Here is an 18220-nt window from a genome sequence, read left to right on the forward strand (position 1 = left end):
CATTGAAGGCAGCCAATGAGTGTTTCTTTGTCACATCGATGTTTCTCTTTCTCTTTTTCTCCCTCCCTTCCCCTTTCTCTAAAATCAAAAATAAAAATTTTAAAAAGCATAAAATAAAAAATAGAAAAATGGACCAATTATTGGATGAGGAAATTCAATATAAAATATTCTCCCCAAATTAATGCATAAATTACATGCAAGAATGGATATTGGATTATTCAAATGCTTTTTTCTGTGTCTATTAAGGTGATCATTTGGGGGTGTTTTTTTTTTTTTTTTTTTTAGATTTTTAACATGATGAATTATGTAGATTTGTCTAATGTGCAACCAGCTCTTTATTCTACTTGGTCATGATGCATTAACTTTTAAAATATACTATTGAATTTTATTTGCTAAAATTGTGTTTTGAATTTTTCTGTGTTTATAAGAAAATTAATTCATTGTTTTCTTTTAATATCTTTGTCTGGTTTGGAAGCTGGGTATTGCTAGCCTCATAAAATGAGTTGGCAAGTCTGTCTTCCTATGCAGTTTTCTGGTAGAATTTGTCTAGAACTGGAATCATTTCTTCCTTAAATATTTGGTAGAACTCACCAATTAAGCTGTGCAGCCCTAGATTTTTCTTTGTGAGAATGTTTGTTATTATAAGATGAGTTATTTCATAGATGTAGTTTTATTCAGATTGAGGGGGGAAGAGATTGACAGCTTGTGTATTACAAAAAAAAATTTCTGTTTCATTGAAGTTGTTCAATTTATAAGCAAAACTATCCTAATTATATTTCCTTAGTATCCTTCCGATCACTGTAGAATCTGTAGCGATGTCATTTCTTGTAGCAATCATATGTTGTTTGCTCTTTTATCCTGGTTAGTCTGGTTAGAGATTTGTCTATTTTATCAAATTTCTCAACAAACCAGTTATTGGTTTCATAGATTTCTCAATTGCTTTTGTACTCTATTATTGAATTCTGATCCAATATTGAGTATTTCCTTCTAGTTACTTCATATATAATTGACTGTTTTTCCATTTTAAAAAATTCTTTTTAAATCCTCATTCGAGGATATGTTCATTGACTTAGAGAGAGAGGAATGGGGGGAGAGAGAGAAGAAGAGAAAGAAATAAAGAAGGAAGGAGGAAGGAACCTCAGTGTGAGAGAAACATCGATTCGCTGCCTCCTGTACACACACCGACAGAGACTGAAACTGCAGCCTAGGCATGTGCCATGTCTGGGGAACGAGCCTGCAACCTTTTGGTGCACAGCACAGTGCTCCAACCAGCTGAGCCACCCAGCCAGGACTCTTTTTCCATTTTTTTAAGGTAGAGGCTGAGGTGATTGATTCAGGACCTTTCTTTTTTGCCAATATAGCCACTTAATGCTATAAAATTTCCACTAAGTACTACCTGAGCAGTAACCAACAAATTTTGATATGATGTATCTTCATTTTCATTCATTTCAAAATACTGTATCACTTTTAATTTCTTCTTGAACCCTTGGGTTATTTAGAATTGGGTTAATGTAGTTAACATCTTTGTGGATCTGTCTGAGATTTCGCTGTTAATACGTTCTAATTTAATTCTGTTTTGTTCAAAAAACACACTTTATATGATTTGAATCCTTTTAAACTTATTGAGACATATTTTTAGTCTAGTATATGATCTATATTGGTAAACATACCTTGTACACTGGAAAAATGTATATTCTACTATACAAATCTCAATACTTATAGCATTGTGAAATTTTAAGTCAGGCTATCCTTTTTTCTTTTTTCCTACATAAGATCTTTGCAGTGGTAGTATGTTTTAAAAAGAAAAAGAAAGAAGAAAAATTTTCCTGATTCTCAAGTCTACACTTGAAAGTTCTCCAGCATCAGAAGTTTACAAGTGTCTAACAGCTACAGGAAAATCAGTTTGCCCCCAATATTTTTCTACTTATTCAGCACAGACGTGAACAAACCTCACTCTAAATGAGGAAAGAAACAAATAGGATGAAACACTTTTTTATAAACACAACCTAAGCCAGATTATAGAGATTTTGCAACAGAGACAACTCAGTTTAATAGCAAGGTCAAAGGGGAAAAAGATCCACATCTTAGCCTTTGAATCTGCCTAGTTAATATCCTTTGAAGTTCAGACTGATCTCTTCTCTCTTTTTTCTATGACTAATTTTATGAAAAACACTTTATTATCTAAATCTAAACTTCCTTGTTCCTTAGCATACAGAGACTGACACTTTTTAGTTGCCCTATAAGAAGTTTATTGCCCTGACTTGATATATCCTACCAGAAATTTTCTAAGTGATATTTCAAAAATAGCAATTAAAAGCCAAAGAAAGAGAAGTTGTGGGGGAAAAAGAGGGAAAATCATAGTTCCCATAGTGTTCGGTCTATGAGACTTAGATATCAAGGATATTACAGTCGTAATGCAGCATTATTCCTAAGGTGACATGTGGAACTATGTATCAAGTACATGAAATGTAACTAGTCCAAATAGAGATGGGCTATAAGTGTGTGATACATACAGGATTTTGAACACTTAGTCGGAAGAAAGTGTAAATATCTCATTAATGGTTTTTCTATTGATTACAAAGTGAAATCATTGTATTTCAAATATATTGGGTTGGATAAAATGTATTCCTACATCTAATTTTACCTGATTTTACTTTTTAAAGTCACAGTACCAGAATTTTAAATTATACACATGGCTCACATTATATTTACGTCAGACATTATTGCTCTAGAATTGCATCCTCAAACCTCAGCCTAAGACATTGGTCCTGCTTCACTTTTCCTACATTCATTTTCCTTTAACCCTGGTACTAGAAGACTGGTAAAAATAATAATAATAAAACCCCTCTGGTAACAAAGCCCTACCAGAGATTGCTTTTTTAAAATGGTACTGGCATGAAACTCAACCCAAGCTACTAAACCTTCTGGTCTATAACTCTATGTCTGCCTCACACTTCACACTTTAGTGAAATCCACTTAGCTTGAATCTCGCTGCAATATTTGTCTGGACTTTAGGCATATGCTTGGAGCCATGAATTACAGATGCACTTTTATTCCTATTTTTTAATTTTTTAAATTCTCACCTGATATGTTTACTTATTTTAGAGAGAGAGGAAGGGGGGAAGAGGAACACTGACGTGAGAGAGAAACATCAGTAGGCTGCCTCCAGTACACAGCCAACTATGGAACAGTGCCCCAGTGAACAGAGCCACCTGGCCAAGACTAGACATGCACTCTGAAAAAGGGTGGGGACAACCAATTAAGTAGAGACACTTGGCCAGTAAGGTGGCATATTTCAAAACATCTCTACAAAATTCCTCTTTCTGCAATTCACAGCTTGATCCCTATGTGCCAGGAGGAGCCAAGCTAGACAATGGTGAAGATTCTACACCTGTTTCAGAATCAAAAACATATGTCCCTTCTTATATAGTTTTTCATTCTTTAAGATTACTCAACTTTTGACAAGTTCAAAATTTCGTAACCATAGTAAACAGTTTTCATTTTGTTTGTGCACTAAAAATTATATTTGGTCTGAAATATTCTAAACATGCTTTCAGAGAGTCTAATCTCCCCCCCAAAGTCTCTCTCTCTATGTAGCAAAAATTCTTCTACTTAATTTAAATCCCTTAGGTTCTCTCTCCATTGTGGAATGCAATTCTGGCCTTGTGTGTTTTGTTGCTGCTATTGTTTTAATTAGGGTATGTGTCACGATAGGTTTTGCAGCTTGAGGAATGACTTTTCTACCAACACATCAGAAAGTTGGTCAGCCAAGGTTTTGACCACTTGCCATGACCTCTTGAGACACTTCTCGTTAGAGATGAAGTAATGTAATTTTGAAGACACTCTTTCCTAATGAGGTCTGTCATGCGTATGGTTCGAGCCTAACATTGTATTCTGTTAACTTCATACAACTAGCTTCTGGAATCTACTCTGTAGCCAAATTATTTGCAGGGGATATTTGCCTAGATAGCCATAAAAAAAGGCATTCCTTTTCTTGATGAATTTTTTAATAATTGAACCAGTTGAAATCATAAATGGAATTCAGAAAGGTTTAGACAAATAAAAGATAAAAATAAAGGTCATTTGAAATCATTGAGTTCAAATTCTTTTCTAGATGAAGAAACTAAGGTCCAGAGAGGCGAAGTAATTTGCTCAAGATCACAGCACCAAATAGTGATATACTATAGATAAGAGTATGGTCTTGATGACCTTCATTCCTGTGCTTTTTTCAGTATTCTTCACAGTCTTTAAACAATAAAATAGTGTTTTCTCTATAACGATAATAAAAGTTCTTCAAATAACAGCCATTAACTAATGGCATAAGAGGGAAACATTAGAGAAAAATGTGAAAGAGAAATGAATCCTAATAACATGTTCACCTTTGAGTCCAGCTCAGATACCCTTCATTCATTAAGCTTTTTCTGATTGCTGTGGTGAAGTCACTTCCTCATCTATGTGCCCATAACACCTCTTTCTACTGCTGGTGTGGAACATTAAACACACTCATTTGCATTAGCTCTTGTTGGGCCTGCCTGTCTGTTCCATCTGCTTATAAGTCCTCTGAAGATAGAGTAACTCCAATGGTAGGGACCATATACAGGTTTTCATTTTGTAGGCCCATATGTATTGGTTAAAAGAATGAAGACATATAAATATAAACTAAGTAAGATAAACTTTTTTTTTTTTTGAAACTCTTATATTTTGGTCAAAGAATTTGGTACTAGTTACTTTAAGCAAATGTAGAGTAATTTGAGTAACACTAAATATTTCACACATTCAGCTGAATCTGAAAACAAGTCAGATGTTGGCCTATTTTTCCAAAATCTGTCAAAGTCATATCAGAAAAAAACAATAGTGGTACACTATAGGCCAGTAATTCTCAAAGGTTAGCATGCATTACAATAACTGGAGAGCTAGTAAAAACACGATTGCTGGTCCTGACACCCAGATCTCTGATTCAGTAGGTCTGGAGGGACCACGTTTTGTTAACTACTGTGATAAGCAAATAGACTAAGAAGAGAAGAGAGGCAAACTGGAGAAGAGACAGAGGAAGCATGGCATGGTGCACAGTGAGTAGGAAGATTAAGAGTAGATGCAGTGTGGAGCCCTGGACACAACACCAAGCATCAGAAAGATGTGACCTCCATTTCATACATCCCTGACATTCTGAAATAAAGGTACTGGGCACCACAACCAAAAGCACTCTACCAGCCAACAACTATTGTTTCAGAAAATTGGCTTCCTGCAGTTAGTCTCTAAACCAGTCCTTTGCAGTACTGTTTTCTACATGGCACTAAAATCTTAGGGAGAAAAAATAAAATCATAAAGGATGCTTAGAGTAATGTCCCTTTTCACATGCGAAAGAAGTCAAAACCGTATTACTCAAGTAGAACGGAGTCTAATCATCTGCTACGATCCTGGTCTTGATGCAGTGGCCTTACATGGTAGGTGTCACATCGGGCCCAATGATAACAGCCTCCTTGCTCACCCTAGTTGGACATTCCAGCCCCTCCCCTGCCATTTAGGCTGTGTGCACCTTTCAAGTTGACTCTTTATTGCTGTTGGCAATTCAGTGGGAGGGACTGATCCCAAGATCGATCAGTCACAGGGACTGACTACAACTATAGCAGAGGATCTGCTGTGCAGGAGCCAACCCCATAAAGCAGGACTTGCTTCAGCAGGGCTCTGGTGCCCAGTGAGTCCCCTCAAGTGTGTCACTTGTGGAGATGTTTGAGTGGTGCTTTAATGTAGTCTGAAGCTGTCCACCAGGTGTACAGGCTCTGGGGCCTCCCTGGAGGCTCAGGCTAAGGTCAGCCACTGGCTAATTCCTGCCAGGGGCCACCAAGCATGAGCTACAAAGCAATCTTCAGATGGCTGCTACTTTGCTGGGCTTGGAGGTGCCCAGGAGAGGCCAAGCTGCCAATTGAGGGCATCTCCTAGTAGTGCAGGGCTTAGGCCACTTAGCATGATGTATGGGGACACCGATGCCAGATGCTGCTTGTTTGGGGTTTGTGAACCTCTGAGAGATTTTAGGGATGTCCAAAGCATGAAACAAGACAGGCAACAGTTTGGGTGAGTCTGCAAGTTGGTGGGGTGGGGTCTCGGAATCACTGAGGTGGGACAAACAGTGTTAGCCAGGTTGATGGAGACATAGATATGGTACCTCCCCACCCCCACTGGCTCTGTGGAGGAAGGCCTCAGGAAAGGAACAGGGGTCTCTGCCAGCACTTCTGTCTGGGAGAAAGCAGCTGCCCCAGCCCTCACTAGACAATTCAGTTTTTCCTCATGTCCCTGGCACCTTTCAAGCTGCTACCCTAGCACTGAAGATCAGAGCAAGTAAGTCTGAGTAAGTCTGTGTGCAGGCTCAGGACCTTTAAGAAGAATATGTAGGACTGCAGAAGCCCTTCGTCTCACTCAGCCACAATCCTCACTGGTTTTCACAACCAGAAGTTGTGGGGACTTCTCTTTCTGGCACTGGAAACCTGGACTGAGGAGAGGCTGGTGTGGGGCTGTGACCCTTCATTCCTCAGGAGGGACCTCTACAGCCAAGATATTTTTCCCAATTTTTAACCACCAGACATGGGTGTGGGACCACCTGTTGCAAGTCTCCACCCCTCCTACTAGTCTCAATGTGGTTCTTTATATCTGTAGTTATAGGACTTCTGTTCAACAAGATTTCAGATGGTTCTGAATGAAGGTTCTGTAGTTTAGCTGTTATTTGACTCTGGTTGTGGGCAGATGCAAGTGCTGCATTTACCTACACTGCCATCTTGGCCAGATGCCTTAATTTCTCTTTATGATAGTCTGTTATTAGTGTATAGGAATACAGCAGATTTTTATGTTAATTTTGTATCCTGCATCTTTACTGATTTTGTTGGTTCTAACAGTTTTTTGCTGGAGTGTTTAGGGTTTTCTATATGTAAGATCTGTCATCTGCAAATAGTGACAGGTTTACTTCTTTCCCTGTGAATTGGGTTTTCTTCTCTCTGTGTCTTTCTCTCTCTCTCTCTCTTTCTTTCACCCTGAGTTAGGACTTCCCATACTATGTTGAATAAAAGTGGCAGGAGTAGCATCCTTGTCTTCTCCTGATTTTAGAGAGAAAGCTTTTAGCTTTTCGCCACTGAGTATGGTTTCAGTTGTGGGCTTCTTGTACATGGCCTTTTTATAGTGAGGTTACATTCCCTCCATACTCACTTTGTTGAGAGTTTTTTTATATCATGAATGGATGTTGAATTTTATCAAATGCTTTTCTGTATCTATTGAGATTATCTTTGTCCTTCATTCTGTTAAAGTGATGTATCACACTGATTGATCTGCCAATGTTGAATCATCCTTGCATCCCTAGAATAAATCCCACTTGATCATTTTGCATGATCTTTTTACTGTTTTGTTGAATTTTTGTTTGCTAATATTTTGTTGAAGATTTTTACATTCACGTTTATCAGAGATATTGGCCTATAATTTTCTTTTCTTGTGGTGCCCTTATTCAGTTTTGGTGTCAGGGTAATGCTGGCCTTATAAAATGAGTTTGGAAGTGTTCTCTCCTCTTCTCTTTTCTGAAGAGTTTGAAAATGATTGCTATTAATTCTTCTTCAACTGTGAAGCCATCTGTTTCTAGACTTTTGTTTGTTGGGAAATTTTTTTATTACTTATTTAATCTCCTTACTAGTAATTGGTCTGTTAAGACATTCCATTTCTACATGATTCATTCTTAATAGGTTTTATGTTTCTAGGGATTTATTCATTTTTTCCAGATTGTGAAAGACAGACTAGGTTTTATACAGATATATACTAAGACCTATGTGTGCTAAATTAATGATATGTTTTGTTCATGCCGGCACCCAAAGTGCCCGTATTAGGGCTTATAAACTACACTCCAAACTGATAGCTTCTCTCTCTATTGTGAGCTTGGCCTGGCTCCTGCCTTTCCCTCCTATACCCTCTGCCCTCTGCTCCTGTCCAAACCTTAGCCACCCAACTTAGGATAAATATTCCCCCTTCCCAATTCTGCCTGTTTTTTCATGGAAGAAAAATAGTATTCCTGACCCCTCGTCTCCAAAAAGGATTCCTCTCTTTTTTCCAATAACCTTGCCACTTTTTCTCCTGACCAATACCTTTGCAGTTCCTATAGCTCTTACTGCCTTTTCTGGAGCAGTCCTAGTAGCTAAATTCTTTCTCTTTTATATATTTGTGTGTTATTTAGAAAAGTTACACCCAGAAAGCAAATGGTTAAGTGGAAACTGACTTAACAAGAGTACTTTCATGTATTTCATTCATTGCATTTTGACTTTCAAAAAGATTTGAACCTGATTTTATCTTCCAAAAATATTTTCATAAATAATACTGATGAGCAATTATAGTCTCACAATTTAAAATTAGTTGATGTTTATTTTTTAACATTTATAATGATACTCTAGGATATGGAATTAGTAGGAAGAGAAGAAAGCAGTGAAGCATTCTGGTTTAGACTATAGTATTCCCCCAAAAGCTCAGAAATTGGTAGGAGTAAAGAAGTTTTAGCCACAGTGAAAGTCTAAACAAAGGTAGTAAGTATGAAGAACAGGGAACAGATGAAGACAGAATTAACAGTATTTGATTAAGATACAAGTGGGCAGTGACTATATAACTGTTTAATTTACAGCCTCAGCACAATACACCTCGTTCAACTAAAGATATTTGTTGGATAGATGGAAGGTCACATTGGAAGCATCAGCTTGACACTTGATTGAATGTGAGGGTATGATGTGACACAAAGGTTTCTGGTTAGGTGACTGAATCAAATCTGATCTTTTTTACCAATTAGAATGGACGAAGGTTGGGCTTGAAGGCACAGGTGGGGAGTGGAGATACTTGAGTTGAAGCTACACCAAGACTGAGGTCTTTGCAAGACATCAGATTTGAGGTGTCCAGTCAACTGGAGCTGAAGAGTATGGTCTAGGCTGAAAATATAGATTTCCGTTGCACTTCATACCATAGAAATGGTTGGATCAGCCTAAGGAAAGTAGGAACTATAAAACATGAGATCTCCTGGCTGGTGTGGCTCAGTGGATTGAGCATCAGCCTGCGAGCCAAGTGTCGCTGGTTCAATTCCCAGTCAGGGAGGGCACATGACTAGGTTGCACGTCAGATCCCCAATTGGGGGCGCAAGTGAGAGGCAACCACACAGTGATGTTTCTCTCCCTCTCTTTCTCCTTTCCCGTCTCTCTAAAAATAAATAAACAAACAAATAATTTTTTTAAAAAAAGAGAAGATCTAAGAATTAAAAAAATTGAGAAATACAAGTTACGAGTGGGCAGAATCATTAAAACCTATAAAGGATATTGAGACAAAAGATCCTTAGATATAAGAGGAGATGTAGGAGAACGTGGAGTCATGGAGGCCAAAGAAGAAAGTTAGTTTAAGAATGACGTTAAATTATATGAATATATATGTAATTTCTAATTAGCAAAGATATGAATATAGACACCAAAATGTTACGTTGGTTGTGTAAAGACCATGTGATTTATAACAGTATGTTTTTCTCTTTTTTCGCTTACCTGTATTTTATGAGATGGAAGTTTGTGAGTTTTTTAAAGGGAAGCAATTTTTTTCTTTTTAAAGAAGAAGGTTAAATTAAATGTCTTAACATTATCCTTTTGGTTGGCAAGTAAGGGGTCCTTGGTAGTGACCTTTGGCAATGAAAATGGGGTTGGGGATTTCAGAAGGCCAAAGCTAATCTAGAGGGGATTAATTTTATGACCAGTGTCTACTTTTATGTTGTCATTAAGAATTAAGTTCAACTTGAAACTTATATAATTTTATTAGCCAATGTAACTTCAATAAATTCAATAAAATTTTAAAGTACCAATTCAAAATTGGTGTTGTTTTTTTTTTTTAAAGAAAGAAGTTTAAGACTTTCACATTGTTTTCTAAGGATTCCCTGAACTGCTTTCGCGTTATTGCCCTGACCTTATGCAACACTTTACATTTTACTGCATGTCTTTTTTTATCAGTGCTTCAGAAGAAAATATATTTAGCCACAAGCTTGATAATTCCTTGCCTTTTTATCTTTAAGGATGGTTAGATGTGGGTAAGTGAGTCTTGCTTTCATGTTTTTCATTCATTATATTTTTGACTTTCACAAAGATTTGAACCTGATTTTGACTTTCAAAATATTTGTAAATAATGCTGCTGAGCAATTATAGACATAATTTAAATGTTTTCTGCCAATTTTCATTTTTAACTATTTACATTGGCATTCCAGAATATTCTTGAAGCTAAGAGCTAGATAAGTTATTCCCTGCTTTTATGCTATCATTAGTTTCACAATATAAATGATGAAGAAAATTGTCTCTATTTATCTGTGATGACTGGTTATATAAATATTTGATTATCTTTTGCTAATATTACAAAGGCAGTATAATAATACATGGATTTAAAATGCTAAAAAGAACTGTTTTTCTATATAACCTGACTTACAGACAGGAAGGCTTTCTAATGTTTAAAGAAGCTTTTCTTTAGGTTTTATTTATTTGTTAGTCCTTCTAAATGATTCACAATTCACTTTTTTTCCTCCTCACGGGAACTTAAAGTACAGTCTTTGGGGGAAGGGGCTGCAAAGGAAAGCAAACAATATACAGTATAGGAGCTACTTTGAAACTGACTAAACTATATAAATTACATGTTATCTCTTCATGGTTAAGTCCACCAGCTTTTCCTTACTTTGAAGATAGAGGAAGCAGTTTATCAATTAGAGGTTCTTTTGAAGCACTTTCTTCCCTTGCCTTCTGTGATGAAGCATTTCCTACATCTCCTCCTTCCATCTGGCCATTCCTTCTCCATCTTTGAAAGCTCATCCTTCTTTCCTTGGCCTTCGGTTTTTCAAGACATGTTTTGTTTTGTTTTTTTTAGAATTTCATTCTATACCCTTTTCAAGGATGATCTCTTCCACACCCACAGCTTGAATTCCCACCTATATGTTGTTAACTCACAAGTTTATTTCTCTACCTAGACCTTTCCTCTGAGCACTATACCCATATATTTCATCTGGCTACCTGATACTTTATTTTCATGTCTCAAAGACACTTCAACTTTAATAGTTACAAACTGAACTCGTGATATCCATCCCCTTGACCCCTCAGCCTTCCCTTGTTCCTAACCTTGGCAAATGGCATCATTATTGATTCAGTTGTACAAACAAAAACCTAAGAGATCCTTGATATCTTCTGCCTCAACCACAATCCAAGTTATATTGATTTTTACCTTGTAAAAATATTTTAACTCGAGCCACTTCTCTCTACCTCCATCTCTAATATCCTAATGAAAGCTACCATTTATCCCACCTAGACTGCTATGTACCTTTGTAAGCATTAATTCCACATCAGTTCTTGTTCCCTTTTAATTCCATTTATTATCCTGTAGCCATACTGATCTTTTCAATCTACAGATCTGTCCTAACCTGGGTTCCCCAGAAAAGAGAACCCAAGGCAAAGATATGCTTGCTACTACTGTATTGGGAAGTTGTTTCAGGTTGGAAACAGTTGCTGAGGCAGAGTATAGTGCAAAGGATATTTGTTAAGGAGTACTGTTGGGATTGATACCTGTAGAAGCGGAGGAAAAGAAGTGGAATTGCACAGAACGAAAAGTCAGGCAATTCTGTGGGCCCAAGGATAGCTTCAGTTAAACCCAGAGTTGCCAAGCTGGAGTTGTCCCACATTAAGCCAGAATGGTTCAGCCTTTATTCCCACATCTTGATCATTGAATATTGGCCACCGCAGAAGGGGTTATTGACAGCACTACCAGTCATGGGGGCAACAAGTCTTTTCTTGAAGGGGTGTCTGGATAGGGCATTAGTATGTTCATCCCTTGTGCTACTAGGCTCCTCCTCTTCAGGTGTGTTCAGGAACAGTTCCTCCGTAATTCGAGAGTGCCTCTCTTGCTGAAGGAAACTTAGAAGAGGGTTAGTGGGAAAAACTTTAGCGCCTGCTGCTGTAGCGGATTGTAGGGTTACAAATGTTACTGATCTCCCTTCTCTGCTACCCATTCCCGACTCCCTTATCCTCCTGTTGTTTTCAGTGGCTTCCTTGACAATATGACCCAGGTCCTCATCCTGGAAGGTCTTAGTCCCTGATCACCATGTCTTTCTCAGCTCAGGGTTGATGCACTTGTTCATTTTCCATGAGAATTTGGCAAAGAAGTACCAAGATGTACCCAGGGACTTACCTAGGTGACAAATATATTCCTCCTTGCTTCCGTTTTGTAATATTAGCCCTACCTTACCTGGCATTCAGGTGTAGTTATCTCCGCCAAAATGGTACCTCTTTTCCTGTCTGCCTTAGGTGTCTGAAGCACCTTGGTGATAGCTGTAGTTTATATATTGAGATTCTTGTTTTTGTTTTGTCTCCTGGCAGAAATGTTTGTCCTTTGGGGACTAGAACCTCTGACCTTGCAGAGCTCAGAGTTACAGCAATGGGAAGTGCAGATTCTGTTTAAGTGGGTCAGTGGGTGTGATGTAAAAAAGGGCTCATTGATTTCTGTATCTACTATAGAGTCCTTTCCTGCTCTGGGCGCCACTCAAAGCTGGAAGCTTTGTGTCACCTGGTATGAGTCAGAGCAGTAGTCACAGATGAAGAATATGCTGCTTCCATAACCCAAAGAGGCCTACCAGAAGTAGTACTTCCTTTCTCATAATGGGAGTTATAAGTTGCAACAAATTGTCTTTTATTTTGAATGAGCTGTCCCAGAATGCCAAAACCTCCATAAGGTTTCTCTCCCATCTTCCATAATACTTGTGTTTTACCAAGATTTCCAACAGAGTAGCCACTTCTTGCTCATCCAGCCTGCTTAGTAAATCACCAACGTCGTAAATCAGTATAATGTTCTGTATGATGTTCAGATAGTCCAAATTTCTTCAGACTGAACTTGGATGGGAGAGGATTTAGTTAACATATCCTTGAGGCAAAATTATAAATATTTGCCATTGTCCATTTCATATGAATGCAGACTGTTTCAGGTCCTTCTTTCTGATGGGGACAGAAAAGAATGTATTCACCAAATCAGTGGTTGCATACAGTATACCTGAAGCCATGATAATCTCCTTTAGCAAAGACAACCCATCTTTGTTACATAACCACAATTGGAGCTACTGCTTGGTTGAATTTGCTGTAGAATATTTTCATTCTCCAGGATCTGTCTGGTTTCTGCAGACACCAGACTAAAGAATTAAATACAGAGATATGAACACTCCTGCATCCTTTACATCTTTTATATCCTTAAGAGTAGAACTAATTTTCACTATCACCACCAATAAGTTCATTTAAAATAGGGACTAAAATTTCATACCAAATAGTGGGCAAAGTGTTTGTTTGTTACATTATATTTGAAAGAAGAAATTAGATGTGGTAGGAATAACTATGATGTGAAATAGAAGATGATACATATAGCATGTAGCAAGAGGGGTCATATGATCGATTGGGTGTGGAGTTGGGTCTACACTATGGAGGATTTACAAGCCAGGAAGAAGAGTTTGGTTATTATCCTGTAATGGTCAGAACAAAGTTAACATTTTTGAACAGCAAAGCAATATGATATAAAGAGGTATTTTTGGCTTTGGTAGTTTTAGTTTTTGTCCTATGAAGAAGATGCAAATGTTCTCGATGTGTAGACAATTCAATTTTTTTTTCTGAGCTATGTCTATTAAATTTTTTTAAAGCCCATTATAGATGACATTTGTGCATAAGATAGTTGTGCCTTTTAATCTTTTTTTTCTTTAAATATGTCATTTTTGAGAGATTCTAATGTTTTTGAAACAGGAATGCTGGCCATGACAGTTCAAAGGTATGCAGATTGAAAGTATGAAGTAATTGAGGGTAATGGGAAATTAAGATTGCAGGGCTAACTCTTAATTGTAGCAGGAAAATTAAAGGAAAACTACATAGCAAAGTTCAGAATAGTGCGTGTGTAGTATTCAAGTTCTTGCAAGTTTATAAATTGCCTGGTATGTCTGTAACTACATTGCTATTATGTGGCAAAAGCACTGGGGACTTCAGGATGTGTATTTATGGATTGATTCCCCAATAGATAACTGCACTGTTCCAGAATGCTATTACTATGTCAATAGTTGTAGACTTATTGTTTTAAAATTTTTCCATTTTTCAACCTAATTAACTTAGAATGTCTCTAACGTGATTTGCAAAGAATTTTATATTTATATTTTGCAATCAGCATTTGACTGGCGCTCAGGTTTGAGACATGCACTAAAATGTGTAAACATTTTGTAAGATAATAAATAGCTTTTAAATGTTTTAGGATTGCCTGTTCCCTGCTAATTGGTCATGTATTGAAATTCCCCATTGTTTAATTTTTTTTAATTTGTGGGAAATTTTTATAAATGAGTGTGTTGGACTTCATATCACAGCTGTTGTCATTTAAAGTTTGGACAGAATTTTTACAAATGAAGCCCTGCTGTGAAATCAAAGTCAAAAGGCATCTTGGCATCCCAACCATTTCCTTAGGAGAAGATTACAGCTCAAGTCTGTTGAACTTTATTGCCTTGGGCCTCATGACATTCTTCAAAAACATGCAAGGCATTTCTGTTAAAGAAACTCAGATGTGCTAGGACACAGGGGATGACATTCTTGTGCATAGCAATGTCCTAAACAAAGGGGTGAGGAATAAGTCAGGAAGAAAAAGATGATCCACACTTTTGCCCTGTTCTCGGATTGTTTTATAAAATCTATGGAGATGATAGAGAACATAGTGATACCATAAAGAAAAAAGGTGTAATGTTTTTCTACACAGTCTGTGTATTATTTTCCAGTTTTATTCAGAGAGGTATAATTGACAAATAAAATTGTAATATTATATATTTAAAGTGTATAATATACATTGTGAAAGGATTTCAAAAAATTGAGTTAATGAACACATCCATCACCTTACATATTCATACATCACCATTTTTTGGTGAGAACACGTAATTTATGTTCTCTTAGCAAATTTGAATTATACAGTACAGTATTATCAACTATAATCACCATGTTATACGTTAGGTCCTCAGACCCTATTCATCTTAAAATTCAAAGTGTGTTCCCTTTTACCAACATCTCCCCATTTTCCTCATGTCCCAGCCCCTGGCAACCACCATTTTATTGTTTCTAAGTTCAACTTTTTTTTTTTTTTTTTTTTTAGTTTCACCTGAAGGTACTACCATGAGGTATTTGTCTTTCCCTGTCTGGCTTATTTTACTTCCATAATGCTCTCCAGGTTCATCCATGTTGTTGCAAATAGCAGGATTTCCTTCCATTTTAAGGCTGAGTAATATTCCATTGTATATATAAATCACATTTTCTTTATGATTCATTCATTGATGGCCACTTAGTTTGTTTCCAGACCTTGGCTAATATAAATAAGGCTTCAATGAACATGAGAATACAAGTAATCTCTTCAATTTAATTTTATTTCCTTTGGATGAATACCCAGAATGGGGTTACTGGATCATGAAGTAGTTTTATTTTTTAATTTCTTGAGGAAGCTCCATATTTTCCATAGATCCTATACCAGTTTACACTCCCACCAATAGTGTACAAGGGTTCTCTTTTCTCCCCATCCTTATTAGCACTTGTAATTTAAGCAATTCTAACAGATGTGAGGTGATATCATTGTGGTTTTTGCATTTCCCGGATGATTAATGATGTTGTATACCAATTCATGTCCCTATTGGCCATTTGTATGTCTTGTTTGGAAAAATCTCTGTTCAGCCCTAGCAGGGTAGCTCAGTTTGTTGAAGTGTTGTCCCATACATCAAAAGGTTGCAGGTTGAATCCCCAGTCAGGACACATACCTAGATTGTGGGTTCGATCTCTGGTTGCGGAGCATACAGGAGGCAACTGATCAATGTTTCTCTCTAACATAGATGTTTCTCTCTCTCTTTCTCTCTCTCTCTCTCTGTCTCTCTATACCCCCGCACCCCGTTTCTAAAATTATTTTTATATATATAAATAATTTTATATATAAATAACTTTCTGTATCTTTGGGTGAAGATTAAAAAAATGTTCAGTTCCTCGGCCCATTTTTTAATTGGGTTATTTGGGTGGGGTTACTCTTAAGTTATACGAGTTACTTGAATATTTTGGATATTAATCTCTTATTAGACAAGTGGTTTACAAATATTTTCTCCCATTTAGTAGGTTGCCTTTTCATTTTGTTAATGGTATCCTTTGCCGTGTAGAAGCTTTTTAGTTTGGATCATACAACGTGGCTTATTTCACTTACCATGTCCTCAAGGTTCATCCATGTTGTAGCATGTGTAAGAATTGCCTTCCTATTTAAAACTGGGTAATATTCCTGTGTGTGTGCATATACGTGTGCATGTGCATATTTTGTTTATTCATTCATCTGTTGGGTTGCTTTCACATTTTGGATATCCTGTATAATGCCACTCTGAACATGAATATACAAATACCCGTTCAAGACACTGTTATTTTGGGTACGTATACCCAAAATATATGTATATTATACATGAAGTAGAATTGCTAGATCATCTGGTAATTCAATTTTTCCATTCTGAGAAGTTGCCGTACTGTTTTCCTAGCAGCTGTACCATTTTACATTACCACTAAGATTTCCTGACTATTCCAACAATATTCCACCCAATGGGATTTAGCATCAATGATATTTCTTGCCTGATCAATAACAAAATACCCTTTGTATGTAATATTAAGAGCAAAAAAATATTTCCAATTAATTATAACATGCATTCCAGTCTTAGGGAAGTTAAAATCTGGGGAAAAAAGTATATCTTAGATTTAGTAAAATACAGTAGTTAAATATGCTAAAATCTCCCTCCATATTTTTTTTTTTATGAATTACACACTGTATCATTGAAGGAGATAGGCAAAGGTAGCTGTTCATCATGAGCATTTAAAAATATCTTTCTCAGATGTATTTTTATCTCATGTCTAAAAGAATGTGCTTTAGGACATATATATGAGGTCTGTCCAGCAGGTATCAACCCATGTAATATGAAAAATAGAGACATTGATTGAAGAAGTACAAGATACAAGAGACACTGTACATAGGACAATCACACCTCAGTCCTCTTCAAAGTAGGCACCGTAGGACCTCACACAGTTCTCCCAATCATCATCAGCTGCCCTGTCATATTGTCCTGAATCTTATCAACTGTCTGAAATCTCTTCCCTTTCAAGGTGATTTTAGTTTTGGGAGGAGCCAGAAGTCACAGGGTGCCAAATCTGGCTGTAGAGGGACTGAGTCACCTGAGTGATTCGATGTTTCACAAAAAAAAAACTCTGCAGGAAACGTGATGCATGAGTGGGTGCATCGTCGTGATGAGGCTGCCAATCACCAGTTGCCCATAGCTGTGGCCTTCTGAATCATCTGAATAGTTTCACAGAGGAATGTTCAAACTTAACACAAAATTCGATGCAGACTCATTGCTCTACTGGCTCAGTCATTTTGAATGTGATAGCTGTGCAGTACACATGCTCACTCAATGGCATCTACCACCCCCACTGAATAGTACAGTGAAGTAAGTCATCATTGTTCACTCGTATGCATTCCAGTCCACTCTCCTTGGCTGCCAGTTTATATCAATGTCACACAAACCATATTCATTATATTAACAATGGCTGGACCTTTCCCTGGCAGACCTCAGTGGGTCTTAGAACTTAGTGGGTCTTAGTGACAATTTAAAAGTAAGAACCTAATAGGACAGTAAACAATACATCCAAGATTTTAATTTCCATATATTTGTGATTTATGATAAATGTCCTAATACTTATTTATCTTTGTTTTGTATAAGGATTGTTCAAGTTTAGAAGAATATAACATTGCTGCAGCATTACTCCCTTTGACCAGTGCTTTCTATAGGGTAAGTGTCATCGATCTATATATAAGCTCATTATGATTTATATAAATGTATTCAGTACAGGAATCCTGACCTTTTAGTATATGTAAGACATATCTGTGGTTATTTTTATTATAACATTGATTGTATACTATGTGTAGAAAATTTAATCTATAATACTAAATCATCTAAAGTAGAACCACACATTTTATCCCTACTTCATTTTTCATAGCACTTTATAACAACTGAAATTATATATTAATTTGTTTACATTTGAGTGTTTTCCCCCACCACAGAAAGTAAATTCCATGAGGTTGGGATATTGTCTGTCTTATTGTGATATCCTAATATCAATCAGTAAATATTTGTTGAATGAAT

The 18220-nt window shown here is 36.8% G+C and overlaps 1 protein-coding gene across 2 annotated transcripts in view; it reads left to right on the forward strand.

Annotated features, from left to right (window-relative positions):
- Positions 1-18220, forward strand: part of SBF2 (SET binding factor 2) — a 412105-nt gene that overhangs the window by 281479 nt on the left and 112406 nt on the right. For both annotated transcript variants that reach the window (XM_090264085.1, XM_090264092.1), the window contains exon 17: positions 17798-17866. In XM_090264085.1, coding sequence (XP_090120211.1) covers positions 17798-17866 — 69 coding nt within the window. The remainder of the gene's footprint in view (positions 1-17797; positions 17867-18220) is intronic.

Source organism: Furipterus horrens, unplaced genomic scaffold, assembly GCF_987537825.1.
Source record: "Furipterus horrens unplaced genomic scaffold, mFurHor1.1.pri manual_scaffold_2, whole genome shotgun sequence".
Classification (NCBI taxonomy): domain Eukaryota; kingdom Metazoa; phylum Chordata; class Mammalia; order Chiroptera; family Furipteridae; genus Furipterus; species Furipterus horrens.